General features: G+C 48.0%; 6 protein-coding genes across 6 annotated transcripts; 4 read left to right on the top strand and 2 right to left on the bottom strand.

The window, feature by feature from the left end:
* Nucleotides 1-243: 243 nt before the first annotated feature.
* LOC118504229 lies at nt 244-4,312 on the top strand. Its single transcript, XM_036038446.1, has 4 exons — nt 244-1,003; nt 2,718-2,871; nt 3,758-3,894; nt 3,959-4,312. The coding sequence occupies exons 1-4, from the start codon at nt 993-995 to the stop codon at nt 4,140-4,142; spliced, it is 486 nt and encodes a 161-aa protein (XP_035894339.1). The 5' UTR covers nt 244-992; the 3' UTR covers nt 4,143-4,312.
* A 1,198-nt stretch (nt 4,313-5,510) lies between these two features.
* Nucleotides 5,511-7,770, top strand: LOC118504271 (probable ATP-dependent RNA helicase DDX56). The gene is made up of 5 exons (XM_036038505.1): nt 5,511-5,657; nt 5,736-6,484; nt 6,721-7,161; nt 7,233-7,374; nt 7,444-7,770. Exons 1-5 carry the CDS (start codon nt 5,595-5,597, stop codon nt 7,699-7,701), a joined length of 1,653 nt encoding a protein of 550 aa, XP_035894398.1. The 5' UTR covers nt 5,511-5,594; the 3' UTR covers nt 7,702-7,770.
* On the bottom strand, nt 7,715-8,291 carry LOC118504273 (39S ribosomal protein L14, mitochondrial). Its single transcript, XM_036038507.1, has one exon. The coding sequence runs from the start codon at nt 8,198-8,200 to the stop codon at nt 7,745-7,747; it is 456 nt and encodes a 151-aa protein (XP_035894400.1). The 5' UTR covers nt 8,201-8,291; the 3' UTR covers nt 7,715-7,744.
* A 266-nt stretch (nt 8,292-8,557) lies between these two features.
* LOC118504270 (putative pre-mRNA-splicing factor ATP-dependent RNA helicase PRP1) lies at nt 8,558-12,107 on the top strand. Its single transcript, XM_036038502.1, has 7 exons — nt 8,558-9,055; nt 9,191-10,497; nt 10,566-10,829; nt 10,912-11,034; nt 11,174-11,364; nt 11,435-11,597; nt 11,688-12,107. Exons 1-7 carry the CDS (start codon nt 9,006-9,008, stop codon nt 11,813-11,815), a joined length of 2,226 nt encoding a protein of 741 aa, XP_035894395.1. The 5' UTR covers nt 8,558-9,005; the 3' UTR covers nt 11,816-12,107.
* Nucleotides 12,108-12,158: 51 nt separating this feature from the next.
* Nucleotides 12,159-13,503, bottom strand: LOC118504272 (grpE protein homolog, mitochondrial). The gene is made up of 4 exons (XM_036038506.1): nt 13,287-13,503; nt 12,946-13,165; nt 12,697-12,858; nt 12,159-12,581 (listed from the first exon to the last, which is right to left on the bottom strand). The coding sequence occupies exons 1-4, from the start codon at nt 13,367-13,369 to the stop codon at nt 12,318-12,320; spliced, it is 729 nt and encodes a 242-aa protein (XP_035894399.1). The 5' UTR covers nt 13,370-13,503; the 3' UTR covers nt 12,159-12,317.
* Nucleotides 13,504-14,228: 725 nt separating this feature from the next.
* On the top strand, nt 14,229-19,622 carry LOC118504266 (1-phosphatidylinositol 4,5-bisphosphate phosphodiesterase gamma-1). The gene is made up of 10 exons (XM_036038495.1): nt 14,229-14,710; nt 14,805-15,006; nt 15,078-15,619; nt 15,704-16,407; nt 16,480-16,870; nt 16,948-17,129; nt 17,198-17,381; nt 17,469-17,769; nt 17,839-18,606; nt 18,688-19,622. The coding sequence occupies exons 1-10, from the start codon at nt 14,546-14,548 to the stop codon at nt 18,942-18,944; spliced, it is 3,696 nt and encodes a 1,231-aa protein (XP_035894388.1). The 5' UTR covers nt 14,229-14,545; the 3' UTR covers nt 18,945-19,622.
* The last annotated feature ends 1,439 nt before the right edge of the window (nt 19,623-21,061 follow it).

Here is a 21,061-nt window from a genome sequence, read left to right as displayed (position 1 = left end):
AGTAGAGAGTAATGTCTACAAGCAGCTTAAGTTAGCTGTAAGATACAATTATCACACACCGGTCCACACTTCAAAATTGTCAAACTCCTCCAGGCACACTTATCGGCCACGTTCGTGACGACGCCCCAACAAACGCCTTCAGACCTAGACGAGATTACTGGCGGCTCGCAGCGCTGCCAGCAAACCACAAGAAGAAGACAAACCCCATACCCACAGACGTACATAATTCCCTTAACTAAACAGCGGTCCGATACGCACCTGAAACCCGGAAAAAGTCGTTGAGACGAGGTTTTTGCCACAGGTTTCGGGTTTTCGCTGGCTCTCGAACCCGGCGCTAGCAGCACTTCTAATGGGCTGCAATTGAAACGTAATCTCACCGTCTCCCACCACGTGGCCGTTGGTTGTGATCTTGGATTTGAACACACGCACAGATATGACTGTTTTTTTTGCGGACGCGATCTCCACGTCATGTTCGAGGCGGGCTTCGGACCCGCAGTGAAGCAAGTACCTTCTCGTGCCAACATGTACACCACGGATGGTAGGGTGCGTGCGCAACTCTGGTGACCAGGCAAACCGAACTTGCGCCACTTTCGTTTTCGGTTCGAGCCGAAGCCTTTCGTGCGGTTTTGGCGCAATTGAAGAAAGTACTGCCAGCCCGGACCTGCTCGCGCACTGACCGGGTGCGCCAGTCGCGTAACCCTAGTCAGCCTGAATGGAGGATTGCGCGCACGGTACGCAACCGCAAACCGGAGATCGCGCATCTTGGAAGATCTCTTAACTAATTTCAATTAGACAAAATAAAACGGCAAGCAGTGAATCGAAAGCAGTGAAATGGTTTGCCGGTGTGTGAGTGTATTTTTCGGGTGAAAATCAAACTTCAACTATAAAGTGTACAGGTGTTTAGTGATAAGAAGTTTAGTTGTTGTTGTTGCTACAGAAAGGTTATGTAAATAGTGAATGTGCAAAGTATCACGAACCACGATACAGTTACGATGGGTTGGAGGTAGGTGTATTGAAGTGAAAACTAAGTTTAAAACAGAATACTTTTGTGTGAAGCTGGAGTAGTTTTGTACGATACGTTTGATAATGTGCTTACAGGTTAATAATACAGGCAATAAGTAAAAGTATTAATTAATAGGGGAATGAGATACCAACGTTGTGATTTATTTTAATCTTCTTTATTTATTTACGATTGGCCCAGCATGCCCAGGATAAGACACCAGGGAGGCAATGCCTTGTGCTTATTTTGCGGCTTCAGGATAAGAGATTATTATACGGTATAAAAATGAATAAATTTTATAATTATAATCATGATTACGGACACGCTGCGTTAGCGTTATGACTCTCAACAGTATGTTAACATGTATTTTTAGAAGGCATCTCATCCTAATGATAAGTCTTATCCCAAACATTTCTCCCTTGACTGCTTTTTGTTTGTAGCATTAGCAGATTTTGAGATTAGAGTAAAATTGTTGGTAGAGATTTGTATTCAATTTTTTAAACAAAAATTAATATAGCCGAGCCATTCTTAAAGGTTATAAAAATATTCAAACTGAAACACATACGTCATAAAACTGAAGAAACATCGTTTTGAAACATCGGAAAAATAATCCTATAACGATTTAAAAGGCTTTCCCTATTAATAACAGTTCATTAATTTAGTGAACATTTTGTATAACTCTGAAAACTGTTTTTTTAAACTTTAAAGTATAAAAACTTAAACTCATTTTTATCACATAAAAAATTGGTATAAAACCGAAGCCTTTCAACCTGTTGGCATAAAAAACTGTCAATAGAGATAAAAAAGGAGGCAATGTTAGAAAGATAAACTAATAAACAGGAAGAAAAATTAAAACAGAAAAAAGGTAAAAAAATATTATGAAAAGAAATAAAAAAGGTAGGAAACAAAACGAAAAAGTGGAACCAAACAGAATAAATGAGGATAATTAAAGCATCAAGACAAGATAGTCAGATATCGATTACAAAATCTATGTTTCATATTTATGGCTTATTATTATGGTATATAAATATTTTCCAAGGCCCAATTAGTTTAAGAGTGGAATATATCGGGGCACTCCAGTGGCAGAGCCGGCAGTGTCACCGGTCTTCACACGGTAGAACCGGGGTTCAAATCCCATCCGGACCGCCTTCCCGTACGTAAGGTTGACTATTTTATTACGAGTAAAATTAACTCACAGAGAGCCAGAAATGGCATGCCGAGACCTCTCGAGGTTGTACTGCCTCCGAAGAAGAAGAAGAAGAGTTAAATATACCAAAAAATCAATCTCGTAAATGAGAAACAAAAATGAAATCAGTATAATCCAAAGTGAAAATCGAGAAGAATAATTTAAATACTAAAATAAATGAGAACCAGAAGATAAGACTACTCGAATACAAAATTATGTTAAGATAACAATAATCAAATGATTATATAGTTTGTAGGAACTAACGAAAAGAGATAAATATAGATGAAAACCCAATAAGAAAAAATAGTACTTAAAAAATGAACGAAATTATACGATGATAATTTTATAGATTTTTCTTCGTATTCATAGCTCTTACTATTTAAATTCTTCAGCACAAAAGTACATTGTTAAAAACTATCCAAGCTAAAGCCTGCATATTACCCAGATTTTCCATTACCGACGGCCCATCTCATCGTTGAAAAGCTTTCTTTTCATACTTCTGTTTCGTTTGTTATCTCTCCCACCGTGTAGATTAATTGTACTTGGTATAGTAACGCTCGGATCGCTGTACACGTTACACCTCCTGGCGCAAGATTTCATGAAACTATCGAAACCACTGTTCATGGCATCCGGCAAACGAGATCTGGGCCCATCGTTATCCTTCAATCGAACCGCCACTCTGCTGGTAAGTGAAATTGGGAAAAAAACTCCACTGAAAATCCATTCCATCCCCAACAGCAAGGGCAACGGAAAACCGATGCATTTGTACTAACTCGGGATAGTTGGCAAGGGCGGAAAAATGCCTTTGGTCACTTGGTTCACTCGGTTTGCATATCGAAAATGCCTGCGCTGCGAAGAAAAGCGCAACCGAGCACAAAAGGAATACAAAAACCCATTGCTTTATAGTGCACCGAGCTATCAAGCACTGTGCAATCCTTTTAAGACTATCCAACCATCCATTACTGCATCCAGCAGCGGATGCGAACTAATATCTGCAACATAAGAACATGGATAGTTATCCAGTTAATGCACCAGTTTTTGCTCTATGATGCACGGGGGAGAAAGCCTTTCCCGGGGGTTGTGAACCACGTGGGGATGAACATAATGGCTTACAAACACAGCCCGTGTAAACCGCCATTAGGTTATTATGTGCTATGTATTCTCCCAAGTCGGAGGGAGAGAAAACAACCCTCGACCGGGAATAGGGAAGCTGCGCTGCGCCATCAAAAGTCAACCATATTCGAATTTTCCCGAGGCAAGCATTGACTTCGGGTTTTTTGGGGTGCAAATGCATATTCGCCATGCGCGTGCTAGTTGTGCGATGAAAAGTAGGAGGAGCTATTCTAGGTAGAATTTTCTATTTACCCTGTGCTACTTGGATTGGAATACGCAACGGAGTTTGAAAAAAAACGACTTCAACACCAATGCATCGGATGCACATTTCCGTCGGATGACATGAACCTTGCAACTTTGCAATAACCAAACAATATCCTTTTTCCGTGCTGAATAGTTATTTGACTTGAAAATTGAAATATCTTGCTATTCTTTTCCCACCCCAAAAACAAACCTAGGATTTTGAAGCAAAAATCAACTGGAACAAAATTCTGCAAACTGATCCGCTCAAGTGTGCATTTTCCCTCATCTGCCAATTAGCCGCCGGAGCTGAGCCGCAGGATGTGCAGGCGAAGATAATTTATGAATTCGTGGCGTAAGTTCGACCGTATTAGAAGCTCTTATATTTTGTATACTAATATCCCTTCAATAACTTTCAGTTTCAGTGTCGAGAACAGCAAAACCATTCCACGGCCACTGAAGGAATCCTTCGAGCTGGGGCTCAAGTACAACGACAACCTGTCGGCGAAAGAAAACTACAAGAAATGCTACCGTCGCTATCCGCTCTGTCTGTATTCTGCCCGCACAATGCTAAGGTTTATGAGTTTGTTTGGCAACGAATGAGATTAGACCCATTCATAACACCGAGTAGAAATAATTAATCGTTAAGAAAATGAGCTTTTCTTGGTCTGCGAGAAAGAATACAAAAATAGTTTAAGAACAGAAAAAAATGGCCCCGTGACGAGAAATCTAATCAATTTGTAATTAAATAAACTATAAATTCCGTGTCTAAACCATGATTTTTTCTCGTTTCCCAATCGTACGTGGGAAGAATCCACCCATCTTTTAGCTTCAAGCTTTTTTAGCTTTGTCTCAGAAACAAGGCCAAACACGTGCTTTTATGATTCGTCTACGGTACTCATCTCAGTCCTGACCTCGTTACCTTCAACACATCAGCACAATGTTTTGACATACGCGTTATCCCATATATTATGCTTCTTCCGACAAAGATCTTCCCTTTGCATCGTCTTTTGTTCTACAATGCGTCAAAACACTTCCGAGGCTGGCTCATCATCCTGCTTTCCAGGCTATTCAGGGTAAAAAAGTATCGGATTACCGGCAAGAATATCCAACAGATGAAAACGGTGTAAGAAAAAGTGAAAAGAACAATAATTAACAGCCAGCATTTCTCAACATTTTAGCTCCATTGTCTATGCATTATATGGTCAGCAGAAACAAATTGATTCTTTCAAACGTAGTTGAAAAATTATTGTACTTTTAAAAAAAATTAAAGTGGCGCATACAAAATAGCTCCGGTTTCTACAGTAACTCCGGTGCGATCGGAGAGATTTGGGAAACCTTAGCCGATAAATGGAGTCGCTTGGAAGCCGAGGCCCCTGGACTTTTAATAGACGTGACCCCATAGGGCTAGGTGGTCCCTAGAACGACGAAACCTATCGGTTAACACATCGATCTTGTACGCTGAAGTTGCATTCGCAACGGGGTCCTTTGGCGAACAAAGCCCTGTGAAGGATACCCTTAAAACAATACTCCTAGGCCATTTTTTTTTTATTCATAAAGAACGGCCTGGCCGTATTGCTTACTCCTAGGCCATTACTATTGAACAAAAAAGTAGTAGAATAGGGCTTCCATTACTAGTTAATCCTGGTTATGGTTTTGCACTTCTGGAACCCTGTGCTCACTATTATTAGCTTCTTTGAATATTTTATTATCAGTTGATGTATGGTCATAGGTCGTTCTATAGCCCTGTGGTAGTAGTATCACACGAAAGCATCGAAACCTCACCGGGCTCCCACGGGATCCCCGATGCCTTTCGGCCGTAGGAGAAGCTCATGATAACTTTGATACACACAAATACAAAATTTCCAATTTGGGCATAATTTGGTTAGTAATCAATGCCGTAACTTTAGACTTTCCTGTAGCTGCACATATTTGGAAAACAACCCCATGGCAACATTTCTTCTGTAGGCACCTTGGTTGTGAAGAGCTGTCATTCGAACTGTCATCGTAAACACGCGCTTCGTAAATTCAACCCCACAACAGGTACGAATCAACATGGACGAACCGGAGAATGGGCTTAATTTTCACGAGCTAGAACTAGACGACCGTCTGCTGAGGGTAAATATAACTGATGGCAATACTGAAGCTGTTAGGCACGCGCACGTATTAATTACTTTTACCTGTCTTTATCTCCAGGATATAGCCCGTTTGGGATGGACCTCTCCTACCCTGGTGCAGGAGAAAGCCATCCCGTTCCTGATGGAAGGCAAGGATGTGCTGATTCGTGCCCGTACCGGTTCGGGAAAGACGGCCGCGTTCGCTATCCCAATCATACAGAACGTGCTCCGGTACAAGCGCGAGGCGGAGGTACGTGCAACGACCGTACTTGTGATGGCCCCTAGCCAGGACCTTTGCCATCAGATTGCCAAAGTGTTTGCCAGTCTGACGTACTCCTTCGGGCCTTTCCTGCGGATCGTGGACCTTTCCTCGAAGGAACAGAAAGGAACACACCGGCATCTGCTTGCCGAGCGGCCGGATATCGTTATTTCCACACCGGCCCGATTGCGCACCGTACTCGCCGATGGAACGTTGAACGTGCGGGATAGTCTTCGCTGCGTGACGATTGACGAGGCGGATCTGATGTTTACGTTCGGGTTTGAGAAGGATTTGCAGGAAGTGTTGAAGCATTTCCCGCCGGTGCACCAGTCGGTACTGTGTTCGGCCACGCTGGAAGAGGATGTCCTTAAGCTGAAGCAGTTGATTCTTCACAACCCGGTAATATTGAAGCTGGAGGAACCACATCTGGCGGTCGGCAGTCAGTTGAAGCACTATCAAATCAATGCGGAAGAAGCTGATAAGGCGGCGATACTGTACACGGCGCTGAAGCTGAAATTGATCCAGGGAAAGTGCATCATTTTCGTGAAATCTGTGAATCGGTGTTACAGGTAAGCCGAATGGGAAAATGACGAATGAATGGAAAAACGTTGCAACCATTGCCGATGATGAAAGCATCTTCCATCTTGAGGCAGCATTGAACGGAAGTGATTCTTTCGCTACCGTTCATTGGCTGTCATATGAAAGCTGGACTAATCTTCTCTCTGATGGCTTAGAATCAGATGCAGACAAATGGTTCCATGCCTCAAGTGCAATGGTCTTAATGAATGCTTCTTATCCGTTTCAGATTGAAGCTGTTCCTGGAACAGTTTGGCATTCGTTCGTGCATTTTGAATTCGGAGCTGCCTATCAAAATTCGTTGCCACACGGTGAACCAGTTCAATCAGGGCGTATATGACACGATCATCGCTTCGGACGAACAAATGACCGACAACCCAAAGCTGGTCAAGAAGAAAAATGCGAAAAAGCCAACCGCCAAGGAATTGCTGCAGCAAACGGAGGCGGAATCCAGCGTCTCGCGAGGAATCGATTTCCAGTGTGTGTCGTGTGTGGTGAACTTCGATTTCCCGTCCGACATCAATTCGTACATTCATCGTGCTGGCCGTACGGCACGTGGCAAGAACAATGGAAGCGTTCTGTCGTTCGTAAGTGCCGAGGAGCAGGAAATGAAGACGCGGGTCGAAGAATTTCTACAAACACTGGCGGGTGATGCAGAATTCACGATGAGGTATGTATTCTCTCGAGAGAACGAAACCCGCAAGAACTATTCTGATTCAATGTTTGTTCTTCTCTTGCTAGCAATTTCAACTTCAATCTGGACGAAGTGGAAGCATTCCGATACCGGTCCAAGGACGCATGGCGTGCGATTACAAAGTTTTCGATCCGTGAGGCTCGGATAAAGGAATTGAAGATGGAAATGTTCAACTCCGAAAAGCTGAAGGTAAATAGCCTGCGCTGAGATGAAGGCAGAACGGCTAATTTAATGTAAATTTCTTTCCTTCGTTTGTAGTCGTTCTTTGAGAAAAATCCACGTGACTTCCAAACACTGCGTCACGACCGACCCCTTCACACGGTGCACGTGCAGGAACACATGGGTGACATACCGGAATATCTTGTCCCGCCCGCTCTGAAACCGATGGTGGACATTATGAACGCGAAACGGAAGCAGAAGATGCTGGAAAGACATGCGACTGCCAAGAAACGGCGAACGAAGGCGGACGATCCACTGATGGTGAATGGGATCGATTACAAACAGATAAACATGTAACCAACACTGTTCTCTTTACTATACAACACTTCCTTTCGGTTTATTAAACAAATCTACTTGCAATGCCGAGCAGTTTCGTGTAGTCCGCTCCTTTCGCCTGTGTTTTCTCCTTCAAGATCGTGCGCAGGATTGTCGGAATCGGTACGTGAATGCGCGTCCCCAGCGGTGTCCCATTGTCATCGATCAGCACCAGATTGTTGCTGTCGAACTTGGGAATCTTCGGTTTCTGGAACTGCTTACATCCGACGAGAATTCCCTTCTTTTTCTGTCCCTTGATCGCCACCAGCACCTTATCGCCGATCCGCCCGACACTTTGTTTATTGTAAACATGTATGCACTTGGGCGGTTTACCCTCAGCCATGGCACGTTTGCCGATTTCACTGTTGTCGACTACGCGGAGTCGGGCCAGTTTGCGAATTTCATTGCACGCCGCTGTGGTGTGTATCGTGCGCGCGAGGTTTGCCGATTGAAACAGGACGGTGGCCGAATTTCGTAGCATTTTACCCAGGAAAGTGTGGTCTTTTTGCGTAATCGACCGGCCGAGAAGAAGGCGCCCCGTTGTTTTGCTTTTGGCAGCTGCACTGTCAAACCGGGAAGCACATGCGGCAAGGTCTATACAGCAAAGGTGTACCATTACAAGCAAACAGCACGTAGTTTGCAGGCTTATTTTGAACAATAATTAGTGAAAATCTGCTTTGAAATTGCTCATTTGTGTTCAAATTCCATATTTAATAAGTCCTCCGAGCACAAGAAAAATAAAATTTTGAATTTTAGAACGCACAGCTGATTGAGAGAATCCGCACTAATAATCTTGTGTGTGCTGAAATGCTGAATATCACCGCACGCGCGTTTGACAGTTCTGAACGCCATTTTTCTCGGCATGCAGAAGCATGCAACCCGAGATCAATAGTGTGGTCACGAATTTTCCCTAGTTCTGCTGCTGTTTCCACACCGTTTCATCGCTTAATTCCGTCTCCAAAAGATAAAGAACAATGTGCCGCTGTGTGTCATCCGTTCGGTGAGCTTCGCGTGGCAGGAAACTCCTCTGATTTCCTCGCGGAAGTTCGTTTGCAGAAAGCGCACGCACAGGATCAAACAGCGCTGAAGAATAGTGCGAAGAAGAAAACGGAAGGAAGGCATACTGTGGCTGTGTCCCACGCTTGTCGGACGGTGGACGGTCGTGTAAACAGCGTAATAAGTTCCCGAGAATTAAGCCGGTTGGGGCCGTGAGCGCAGTGTCCTTTGCGTTGAAAGCGAGATTAAAGTGTGTTTTTTGATTGCGGACGAAAGAAAGCGCGTTAAAAATGTCTAAGCGGCGTATCGAAGTGATGGATCCATTCATCAAGAAGCGAAGGTAAGCAAACCCCTTATGTGTACCTGTGTGTGCCTGTATGTGTGTGTGTGTGTTTCGCCCTATGAACACGTTCTGCTTGCGGAAAATATGGCGTCAACATGTTTCAACAAAATTCTTCTTTCGCTGTCTTTGCAGAGAGGAGAAGGCTGCGGCCGAAGGTTCATCCGGTGCTGGCTCATCAAAGCACGACTCCGGCGCCAGTTCCAGTGCCGGATCGAAAGCGATGGTAGCGGCCGGAGCAGCCGCCGGATCATCCGAAACGGGAGGCAAGAACCCGCTGAACGGTGTTGCCTACACCCAGAACTACTACAATCTGTACAAAAAGCGCATCACGCTGCCGGTGTTTGAGTACAAGACGGATTTTATGCGCCTGCTGGCGGAGCACCAGTGTATCGTGCTGGTCGGTGAAACCGGTTCCGGCAAAACAACCCAAATACCTCAGTGGTGCGTCGAGTATGCGCTGCAGACGAGCTCGAAGGGTGTTGCCTGCACACAGCCGCGTAGGGTGGCCGCCATGTCGGTGGCGCAGCGTGTTTCGGAAGAGATGGACGTAATGCTCGGACAGGAGGTGGGATACAGCATTCGTTTCGAGGACTGCTCGAGCCCTCGCACCCTGCTGAAGTACATGACGGACGGTATGTTGCTGCGGGAAGGCATGAGCGATCCGATGCTGGAAGCGTATCAGGTCATCCTGCTCGACGAAGCTCACGAACGAACACTGGCCACGGATTTGTTGATGGGTGTGCTGAAGGAAGTGATTCGACAGCGGAAGGACCTGAAGCTAGTCGTCATGTCCGCCACACTGGACGCGGGCAAGTTCCAGCAGTACTTCGACAATGCGCCGCTCATGAACGTGCCGGGGCGTACGCATCCGGTAGAGATTTTCTACACACCGGAACCGGAACGGGACTATCTGGAAGCGGCAATCCGTACCGTGATACAGATTCACATGTGCGAAGAGATCGAGGGTGACATACTGATGTTCCTGACCGGTCAGGAGGAGATCGAGGAGGCTTGCAAGCGTGTGAAGCGTGAAATCGACAATCTAGGCCCGGATGTGGGTGAGCTGAAGTGTATTCCCCTCTACTCGACGCTTCCGCCCCATATGCAGCAGAAAATCTTCGAACCAGCACCACCCAAACGTGCGAACGGTGCGATCGGCCGGAAGGTGGTCATATCGACAAACATTGCCGAAACGTCGCTCACGATCGACGGTGTTGTGTTTGTGATTGATCCCGGATTTAGCAAACAGAAGGTGTACAATCCGCGCATTCGCGTCGAAAGTTTGCTCGTGTCGCCGATCAGCAAAGCGTCCGCGCAGCAGCGAGCCGGTCGTGCCGGACGAACGAGACCCGGAAAGTGTTTCCGGCTGTACACCGAAAAGGCGTACAAGACGGAGATGCAGGATAATACGTATCCGGAAATTTTGCGTTCCAATTTGGGTAAGAAACGGTTTATTCCATCAGTGTTTCCCTATTTCACAAAACTCCTCTCGCTTGTCCCATTCCAGGCACGGTGGTGTTGCAGCTGAAAAAGCTCGGAATCGATGATTTGGTACACTTTGACTTCATGGATCCGCCCGCACCCGAAACGCTGATGCGTGCGCTCGAGCTGCTCAACTATCTGGCCGCACTGGACGATGACGGTAATCTGACGGATCTCGGTGCGGTGATGGCTGAATTCCCACTGGATCCGCAGCTGGCGAAAATGTTGATTGCCAGCTGTCAGCACAACTGCTCCAACGAGATCCTGTCCATTACTGCTATGCTGTCGGGTAAGTGGGCCCGTTTCGAAACGAGATTTTGCCTCTGTGTAAGCGATATCAATCACTAAACACGCTTTCCGCTTTCCAACAGTTCCACAGTGCTTCGTGCGGCCGAACGAGATGAAAAAGGCGGCCGATGATGCCAAGATGCGCTTTGCGCACGTTGATGGTGACCATCTGACGCTGTTGAACGTGTACCACGCTTTTAAACAAAGTAAGCATTGTAGAAATATTCAAACGGTTGCCATTGGTGATAATTTCGAACAGGCTGCTTGCAAACGCCTGAATGTATGCAAAACAATGCTGATGGTGATTCTCTATCCCATAACCTCCATTTTTTTCCGCCTTTTCAGATAACGAAGATCAGGGCTGGTGTTACGATAACTTCATCAACTACCGGTCGTTGAAGTCGGCCGACAATGTAAGACAACAGCTAGCCCGCATCATGGATCGCTTCCAGCTGCAGCGCACGAGTACGGACTTTACGTCGCGGGAGTACTATTTTAACATTCGCAAAGCGTTGGTGCAGGGCTTCTTCATGCAGGTACGTTTCAAAAAGGACCGCTTTCAGTTGAGTCGAAAAGCATTTAACATGTCCACCCTCTCGTCGACAGGTTGCTCATTTGGAACGAACCAAGCACTATCAGACGATAAAGGACAACCAGGTGGTACAGCTGCATCCGTCCACCTGTCTCGATCACAAACCGGAATGGGTGATTTACAACGAGTTTGTGCTGACGACCAAGAACTACATCCGAACCGTGACGGACGTTAAGCGTAAGTGGTTCCCCAATTCGAAAAGCTCCTGGAGTAGAGGGATCAAAATGACTAATAATCGTTTTTTTTTTTGGCTTCTTTTTTCCTCAGCCGAATGGTTACTGCAGATTGCGCCACAGTACTACGACATGAACAATTTCCCACTGTGCGAGGCGAAGCGTCAGCTCGAGCTTATACTGGCACGCATGGATTCGAAACAGTTCCAGCAAGGGTTTTAAAGCGCGAACAGGGCACCCATTTTAAGGCACCTTTGCATCATTAGGATCGGAGTGTGAGAGTGCTTATTTTCCTTTCCAAGAGCAAGTATAAGTTCTGCTTTTAAGTTCATTTTTCCTGTTCTCCGCCCGCTCTCCCAACAAAATATAAACACACACACACACAGACACAAACAATCCATTTACCACCAACTATCAAGCCCGGAAGGAAAGATGGCTTTCGGTAGCTTTTTTTCTCCGCCTTTGTGCGCGCGTGGCTGGCAAACAATAAATGCAATAGAGATACGTAAAACCACCCCGAATTGGTGTCAGCGCTTAAATTAGAAAGAACTAAGCTTGGGAGTTATTTGGTCGAAACACACGCTAGCTTTGTTTATTTGTGGAATTATTCGCGTGTCCTTCCGATGTGTGCGAAGGACATTATAAATCTATAACCATCTCTGTCTGTCCTTCAATATTCTTTTTTTTTTTGTTCATGTGTCCCCAGGATTTGTCCACCCCTCTCCTAACCCTTCGTCACACCTACGAGCGCTGGACGTATGCAGCGGTCATGCAGCTTGTATCCGATTTTGCTCACCACCACGACCGTGTTCGGTTCCACATTGGCCACCTCCTGCTGGAACAGCGCTTCGTGCAGATTGGGATTAAACTTTTCATTCATCGGATTGACCGGTTCCAGCCCGTGTCGCTTAAATACACTGTTGAGCTGCTGACGCGTCATGGAGAGTCCCTCGAACAGATTTTTCAAGTGAGGATTCTTATCTGAAATCTACACGTGTGCGTGCAGATCGAGAGAGAAAGAGAGAGAGAGAGAGAGAGAGAGAGAGAGAGAGATTGCGTTAGCATGAGAGGCCCACGTAATGAGAGCGAAAGCCGGCGGTTACCTCATCCTTCGGGACAGCTTCCGTCGCGTGGCCCAAAATATCCGCTACCTCCAGCAGATCTTTACAGAAACCCTGGATTCCGAACAGTTTGGCGTCGTCAATCTGTTTCGTTAACCGTCGTCGAATGTTTTCACTCTCCGCCAAGGCGCGCTTGTATTTGTCCTGTTGTGTTATTGTTTTTACCATGAAACAAATATTAATTCAATGCAAAAAAACTCTTCGTCCCCCCCCCGAACGGATCATACGTACATCCAACGATTTAACTTTCTCCGCGAGATCGGCCGCCTCTTTCCGTGTCTCTTCCAGTTCCAGCGTTAGCTTCTTCTCGTTCTCGGTCGGTTCCTCAACACGTGCTGTGTCTTTCTCTGTGGTAAAGGATCGCAGCTGTAGGCCGTGTGTCGTACGGTTTACGGACCAAAGTAATCGAGTGTCCGAAGCGTGTGTTACATTCATCGTTTGCATCGTACGGCTGGTGGAAGGTAGGAAAAGCGTAGTTCGATTAATAAGCCGATGCGCATTGTACAAGCCTATTGCGGTGTACGGTGCCTGAGTTACATCATCCCGTCGCATTTCACCGGGTAGCTGCTTACCTTGCCAGTGTGGTTCCGCTCGCCGTGGCCCTTAATCTGGTCAGTTGCTGAAGCAAACTCAGTGCACTTTTTGAACGATGCATGTTTCTAGTGGGTTTGAATAGTGAGACGCGCCAAAAATTCGATAGTTTCACGCACGAAAATAACACAACAATGTGCAAATCTCGCTGCAGGTTCTTTTATTTATCGGTACAATTGTTCACTGTCAATTGCTGCTCGTTTGACAGCTGTCAAGTGGATGAGGGTGCATTTACACACCACGAATGTTATCAGCAGGCCATGATTTCAGGAATCTCGGTCTGAGCTGACAAGAATTCTTTCCTTTCTGGTTTGGCGCTTGTTTTCTGTATTTCTACTTTTATTGTCTGTTTTCGACATCTACCATTACGAGATTTTCACCTTCAAATAGTACTCCGCTTCCCAGTGGGGCTCTATAACGCTCAAAAGTCTTCACCAAACAGGAACTTTGTCTTCTTTGCATTTATCCTCAATCCTTGTCTACGGTCCTCACGTTGTAGTCGATTGTTCGTCCGGGATTTGGAGAGATCGGCTCCGGATTTAAGAGCCAGCGTTTCACAAAACATTATTTACAGTGATACGACAGTCCTGCCTGAGAGCCAGAAGAGCTTGGAAATTGTTGCTCCCCATTAGAGTTTCGGGGAGTTATCGTAGGAATCCCATCTGAATGATGGATGATTTGCCCCTGAGTGTTGTTTTGGTCGGCTTGAAACTGATTTGCCGATGTGCATAGGAAACTCCGTTGAAAGAGCTGAAATCTAGGTTATTAATTTGAAAGACAACAAACCGCTTGACTGTTTATGCAAACGGACACCAACACAATTTATTTAAAATTAATTTTTGCTCCATTTACCCCCATCGAATGACCGACGTACCTTCCCACTGTGCGCAGCATGCTAACTCGATCGCCAGTTGACAGTTCACTTCCGCCACCAACGTTTATTATTCTTTTTCGTCCAAGTTTTCCTTATCCCCCCAACAGATACACTCCGTTGCCGTACGAAACTTTCTTTTTGCCTATGTTGCCTTCTTGGTAGTTTGCTGTCGCTGCTGCTGGAACAGGGAAATCGGGGATGGTTTCCAAGATACGGCGTACAGTCGCCGTTTCCACCGCATAGTAAGATAGTTCCACACCGTGCGCCCACTCTGTCGTGCGTGTGTGCACTTTTTGTTGCTGTGCTACCACCAGGTTGCGTGTGGCCAGGAATATTGTGTGCCTGCGCTGGTGAATTGCAGCCAGGATGAGTTTCAGTATCGGGTCGGGCACGGGCACCAGCTGCCTGGCAGCGCTCGGCGAGATGGAACAGATCATCTGCCAGCTCGAGCGGGGCACACTGATCCAGAAGTTTTATCCCCGCAAACGGCCGGAAAAGAAAACGCTAATGCTGCGCCGCGAAACGCGACAGGTAGGAGAGAACACGTCCGCAGGGGGGGAGACAGCTACCATATGGTATAAGGCTGGAACACATTTTCACACATTTCCCCCCTCCTTGTTTTCAGATCATCTGGTCCTCGGTGCAAACGAACGGACGCGGCAATTACGAAGGATCGCTAGAGCTGCGCGAGGTGAAGGAAGTGCGTCCGGGGAAGAAATCGAAAGACTTTGAAAAGTGGCCCGAAGAGGCAAAGAAGAGTGAACCGCGCAAATGTTTCGTCATACTGCACGGCAACGATTTCAAGCTGCGAACCGTCTCGATCGTCGGTAAGCGAATCTTACAGTACACCGTCCCGATTGTCAACCGATCGAATAATCTTTCCATCCGGTGATTGCAGCATTTTCCGAAAAAGAGGCCGACATGTGGCTAAAAGGACTGAAGTATCTGATCTCAGACACCATAACCTCACCGTACTGGTTGCAGATCGAGCGGTGGCTTCGGCGCGAATTTTACCTAATGGAAGCGAACGGCACGGCCAGCCTGAAGGACATTCGATCGTTTCTGCCGAAAATCAACTGTAAAATATCCACCGCCAAGCTGAACGACATCTTCCACGAGGTGGACACCCGGCGCCGGAACGAGCTTGGGTTTGATGATTTTACACGGCTTTATCAGCGGCTGATACTACCCGCGACGGCACTGCCGGATTATTTCGATGGAATACGCATGGCTACGTACAGCCAGGACGGGCAAACGGTTACGCTGCAGGAGTTCCGCCGGTTTCTCGCCAAAGTGCAGCAAGAGGGCGAAGGAAGCGGTGGTGGGAACGGGGACGGTGGTGCTGGTGGACAGAGCGAAGAGGTGGTAGCCAAATTCATCAACGATTACATCCAAGATCCGGCACGTGACGTGAGCGAACCTTATCTGCGTTTGCACGAGGTAACGAACCCCCCCCCCACCCCCCATCTGCCGAGGGCTTACCGATATCGGATTCACCGACCTAATCGCTCGTTTTGCTTTCAGTTTATCGATTTTTTGTTTTCGCGCCAAAACGAAATCTGGGACAAGCGGTGCGATACGGTGTACCAGGACATGACCCGCCCGCTCGCCCACTATTGGATCTCGTCTTCGCACAACACCTACCTGACGGGCGATCAATTCTCGAGCGAATCTTCCGTGGAAGCGTACGCCCGAGCGCTGCGCATGGGATGCCGCTGCATTGAGCTAGATTGCTGGGACGGGCCGGACAATATGCCGCTCATCTTCCATGGCCACACGTTCACGACACGCATCAAGTTTATGGACGTTATACGTACGATCAAGGAGCACGCCTTCATCACGTCCGAGTATCCGCTCATCCTGTCGATCGAGCAGAACTGTTCGCTCACCCAGCAACGGCGGATGGCACAGGCGATGCAGGAAGTGTTTGGTGAGATGCTGCTAACGCAACCGATCGATAAGGCGGAAACGCAGCTACCCTCACCCCAGCAGTTGAAGCGTAAAATTATACTGAAACACAAGAAGCTGCCCGAAAACGGGATGCTGGTGGTGGATGAGGTGGGCAAGGAATCGGCCATCCTGCTGCGTGCGAACGACGAGAGCGAGCTGGACATCAGGAATACCGTCAAGAACGGTATCCTGTATCTGGAGGATCCCGTCGACAAGGGTTGGAATGCACACTTTTTCGTGCTAACGCAGCACAAGCTCTTCTACACGGACAGTCAGCGGTAAGTGTGCGTGTGTGTGTGTGTTGCTGAACCGCGGTGTAGGTTTTTACTCTAATGTTCCCGTTGTTTTAGACCCGATCGGGACAATGACGGTAGAGACGATGAGCGCGAGGAGAATGGTTTCGCCAACCGTACGTCCCGCGATGGTGCTGTGCTTTCGAACGATGAGCTTCACTTCGGGGAGAATTGGTTCCACGGCAAGCTGTCCGGGGGGCGTGAGGAGGCCGAAAAGCTGTTGCAACAATTTTCCCACCTGGGCGACGGTACGTTCCTGGTGCGGGAAAGCGTTACCTTCGTCGGGGACTATTGCCTGTCCTTCTGGCGCCAGGGTAAACCGAACCACTGTCGGATAAAGCTCAAGCAGGACAAGGGCGTCACGAAGTACTATCTGATGGAGAACGTGCTGTTTGAGAGTTTGTACAGCTTGATCATGTACTACCGGCAGAATGCGCTTCGCAGTGCGGTAAGACGATCGGAAGCTGATGGTTCTCTTTCCAAGTCGGTAATTTTGATATCCTCGTGTGGCTTGTCGAATTGCAGGAATTTTACATCACACTGAAGGAACCGGTCCCGCAGCCGAACAAGCACGAAACGAAGGAATGGTACCACCACACGACCACCCGCGAACAGTCCGAGATTGTGCTCAACCAGATCCCGCAGGACGGTGCCTTCCTGGTGCGGCCCAGTGATAAGGGACCGAAAGCGTTCGTCATTTCCTTCCGGTAAGCAAGCTGGCTTATTGCGATCTGCAGGCATGAATCGATTTCAAGCGAGAATTTCCATCCGCTAGGGCGCACGGCAAATTCAAACACTGCCGCATACGGGTGGAAGGCCGGCTGTACGAGATGGGTGGGATGGAGTTTGAAAGTCTGGTGGATCTGGTCAATTTCTACTCGAAACATCCGCTCTACCGGAAGGTGACGCTAACGTATCCGATCCCGCGGGAAATGATTCGGCGGATCAACACGATGGATGTAAGTACGGTGGCGATCTCTCGCTCTCTCTCTCTCTCTCTGCTCTCTGTTGTATTTATCCTCCGCCTTTGCACATCTCCCTTGCAGGTTCCAGAAGAAAGTGGCGCGTACGGCTATATGGACCCGGCAACGGTTATCAACGAGAACGTAACGGTGAAAGCGCTGTACGACTATAAAGCCCAGCGGGACGATGAGCTGTCGTTCTGCAAGCACGCAATCATTACCAACGTGGCGAAGAAGGGCAACGACTGGTGGTTGGGTGATTACGGTGGCAAACGGCAACACTACTTCCCGGCCAACTACGTGCAGGAGCTGAGCGCCATGGACGATGGCACGCTGGTGGACGAAGGCGCTAATGAGCCGTTGATGCTGGGAAGCTTGCAGAAAGGTAAGGGAGCGCCTTAATAATGTCCATATGGCCTGTAATACATCTTCTTTCTCTTTCTCTGCCCTGCAGGTTCCTTAGACGTGCACGGCGCGGTGGTCGAGATGGCGTACAGCAACCATCCGGACATCGAGCGCATCCTGCGCATCCAGAACCCAACCATGCAGAACGTGTTCGAGGTCGGCGTACAGACGAAGGAGCTAGCGTACGAGTGGATGTGTGCCATCAAGGAGGCGGCCCAAAATGCGAGCGCCATGGAGAACGAACGGCGCAAGATGGAGCGCAATTCGCGCGTCGCGAAAGAAATGTCCGATCTCATCATCTACTGTCGCAGCGTACCGTTCAAGCATCATCCCGCCTCGTGGGTGTTTTACGAAATGTCCAGCTTCCCGGAAACGAAGGCGGAGAAATACTTTCTGCAGCCGGAAACGCGCCCACTGTTCGTGCGCTACCACCGGAACCATCTGAGCCGGGTGTATCCGAAGGGTCAGCGGCTCGATTCGTCCAACTACCATCCGACGGCACTGTGGAACTGTGGGTCGCAGATGATTGCGCTCAACTTCCAAACGCCGGACAAACCGATGCAGCTGAATCAGGCCAAATTTAGGGACAATGGGGGCTGCGGCTACCTGCTGAAGCCGGAGTTTATGTTCCGGGACGAGTTTGACCCGACCGATCCGAACACGCTCGTGGGGGTGAACCAGATGGTTGTGAATGTGCGCATCATCGGTGGCCGGAATCTGTGCAAGGTGAGCCGCAACATTACCAGCCCGCTGGTGGAGGTGGAAGTGTTGGGCGCACCGTTTGACGGTGGCATCAAGCATCGTACCAGAGCCATAGGTAAGGCGTGGATTTACATGCCGTCTGCGCGTATTAACTCCGACTGTTGCTTCTCCATCCCCTCTCTTTTCCCCCAATTAGCGGACAACGGGTTGAACCCGATCTGGAACGAAATCTGCGAATTTCGGATATGGAATCCGCACCTCGCGATGATCCGGTTCGAGGTGCAGGACGAGGACATGTTCGGGGAGCCGAACTTTATCGGCCAGGCCGTATTTCCGGTCGGTGCCATCCGGACCGGCTATCGCAGTATCGTACTGCGCAACAAGTACAGCGAAGAGCTCGAGCTGGCCACGCTGCTGGTGCACACGAGAATTCGATCAGCGCAGGCGGAGTAGTGAATTGGGCGGCGGCCGTTTCGCTCTCTTTTCTTTGTTTTGCTTTTAACTTTCCTTTTTCGCTTTCCAGAAGTGTCTTATGCGTAAACGGATGTGAAGAAACCACTTTTTATAATCCAACACGGTAACAGTATTGAGCGAGCGAATGGGAATCGATAGGGAACGAAGCAAGAAGAAAAACAAAAAACCAAGGTGTCGTCGTATGTGTACAATACACGCGAAGCGCGTAACAATCTAATGTGCCTCTACTATATATTATTATACATGGTTAAAGTATATACACACATGTGTTATGGAAGGTATATAACCTATATACAAAACGGACAAACAAAAACGAAGGTTAAACGATCATAAAATGTTCGCCTAAATACACCCACGAAGGAACAAATAGGGTAGCAACTACACAAAACGGGTAGCGCACAAGGGTTAACACACGACTCTACAACACAGAAGCCTGCACACAATCTTCACGGGGTTGTCGGTTGCAAAAGGAACAAAAAAAAAAAAAAACCAGTGAGCTTATAGTGCATTAATCGGGGGGAGGTGGGAGGGCCATAGAGTGTGCTGGAAGGGACGCGACGGGTCTATACTATACTATACATGTGTATGTGTGGTATGTACAATGAAAGCAATAAATTATGATCGGTTTTCGGTTGGTGCAAACAGTGCAATAACAAATAGAAGTGTTTATGTGTTGCTCTGTTAATGGGTTAGGATCCGAGACTCCTTTCGGGGTTACACAGGCTCCCCTACCCAACCCCTATTCCGTCCTCGTCCTCGTCGTACAGAGTGGTAACTTACCCCACCACATATCCAAGCTTGGGTACACGGGCCTGTCCTAACCCCTTGGGCGGATGGTGGAGCAAGGCTTAACAGGAGGGGGGTGGGCAGAATCGAACTGCCACGAGGCCCTTCAGAGGTACCTGGGGGCTTGAGGGCGCAGGGCCAGTCACCCTGCCTGAAGTAACCTACCGACTACAGAAAAAGCAAAAAAGAATCAACCACTGACCAGAGATCTTCACGATGCGGCAAATCTTGGAGAAGATGGCGGAGCAGCAGCTCCACTCCTACCATCTCTTCACTGATTTTAAAGCCGCCTATGACAGCATAGCCAGGGTAAAACTGTACGACGCAATGAGCTCTTTTGGAATCCCGGACAAGCTTACCAGGCTTGTACGAATGACAGTGGCCAACATCACATGCCAGGTGAAGGTGGATGGAACACTCTCAGGGCCCTTTGCTACCACCAAGAGCTTGAGCCAGGGAGATGGGCTCGCCTGTCTCCTTTTCAATCTGGCGCTAGAGAGAGCCATCCGCGACTTGGAAGTGGAAACTACGGGGACCATCTTCTACAAGTCAATCCAGATCCTGGCATACGCTGATGACATAGACATCATTGGTTTGAGGCTCTCCTGTGTAGCAGAAGCTTATCAAAGGATCGAGCGTGCGGCACAGAACCTCGGGTTGGAGATTAACACCAAAATGATGGTGGCACCATCAGCGGCCCTGCTACCAAACACTGATTTACGCAGGGGTGATGTACAGATAGGTGACCGCACCTTCGAAGTCGTTCAAAACTTCACCTATCTGGGGTCAAAAGTCAGCACCGACAACAACATTGATGTTGAGTTACGCGCAAGGGTGCTGGCTGCCAACCGGTCATATTACAGCCTGAGGAAACTGGCTGCCAACCGGTCATACTTCAGTCCAAAACTGACGAAGCCCTCTTAGCCGCGAATTAGACTCGCCAGGCTCCGGTGGGCTGGTCACGTCATGAGAATGACACCGGAGAACGACCCAGCCCGTAAAGTCCTTTTAGGCCTTCCACACGGACAGAGGAGACGTGGTAGGTGACCCAAATTGAGATGGAGTGATGGCGTTGATGCGTCCGCCAGAACGGCCAGGATAATGGATTGGCAGACGACGGCTCTAAACCGTGAGCGGTATCGAGGATTGTTGCAGCAGACCAAGACCGCAAAGCAGTTGTAGCGCCTGATAAGTAAGTAAGTATGTGTGCGTTAATGCTGTCAAGCTTAGTTCGTGGCGTTTTCAATATCACCCGGCGGTAAAAGACTTGAGAAGGCCCCCCCAGAATCTTTTGTGTGCAGCACTGTGGC

The sequence above is a fragment of the Anopheles stephensi genome, chromosome 2 (genome assembly GCF_013141755.1).
Source record: "Anopheles stephensi strain Indian chromosome 2, UCI_ANSTEP_V1.0, whole genome shotgun sequence".
Classification (NCBI taxonomy): domain Eukaryota; kingdom Metazoa; phylum Arthropoda; class Insecta; order Diptera; family Culicidae; genus Anopheles; species Anopheles stephensi.
Note: the sequence above shows the minus strand (reverse complement) of the source record. Positions and strands in the feature narration are given on the sequence as shown.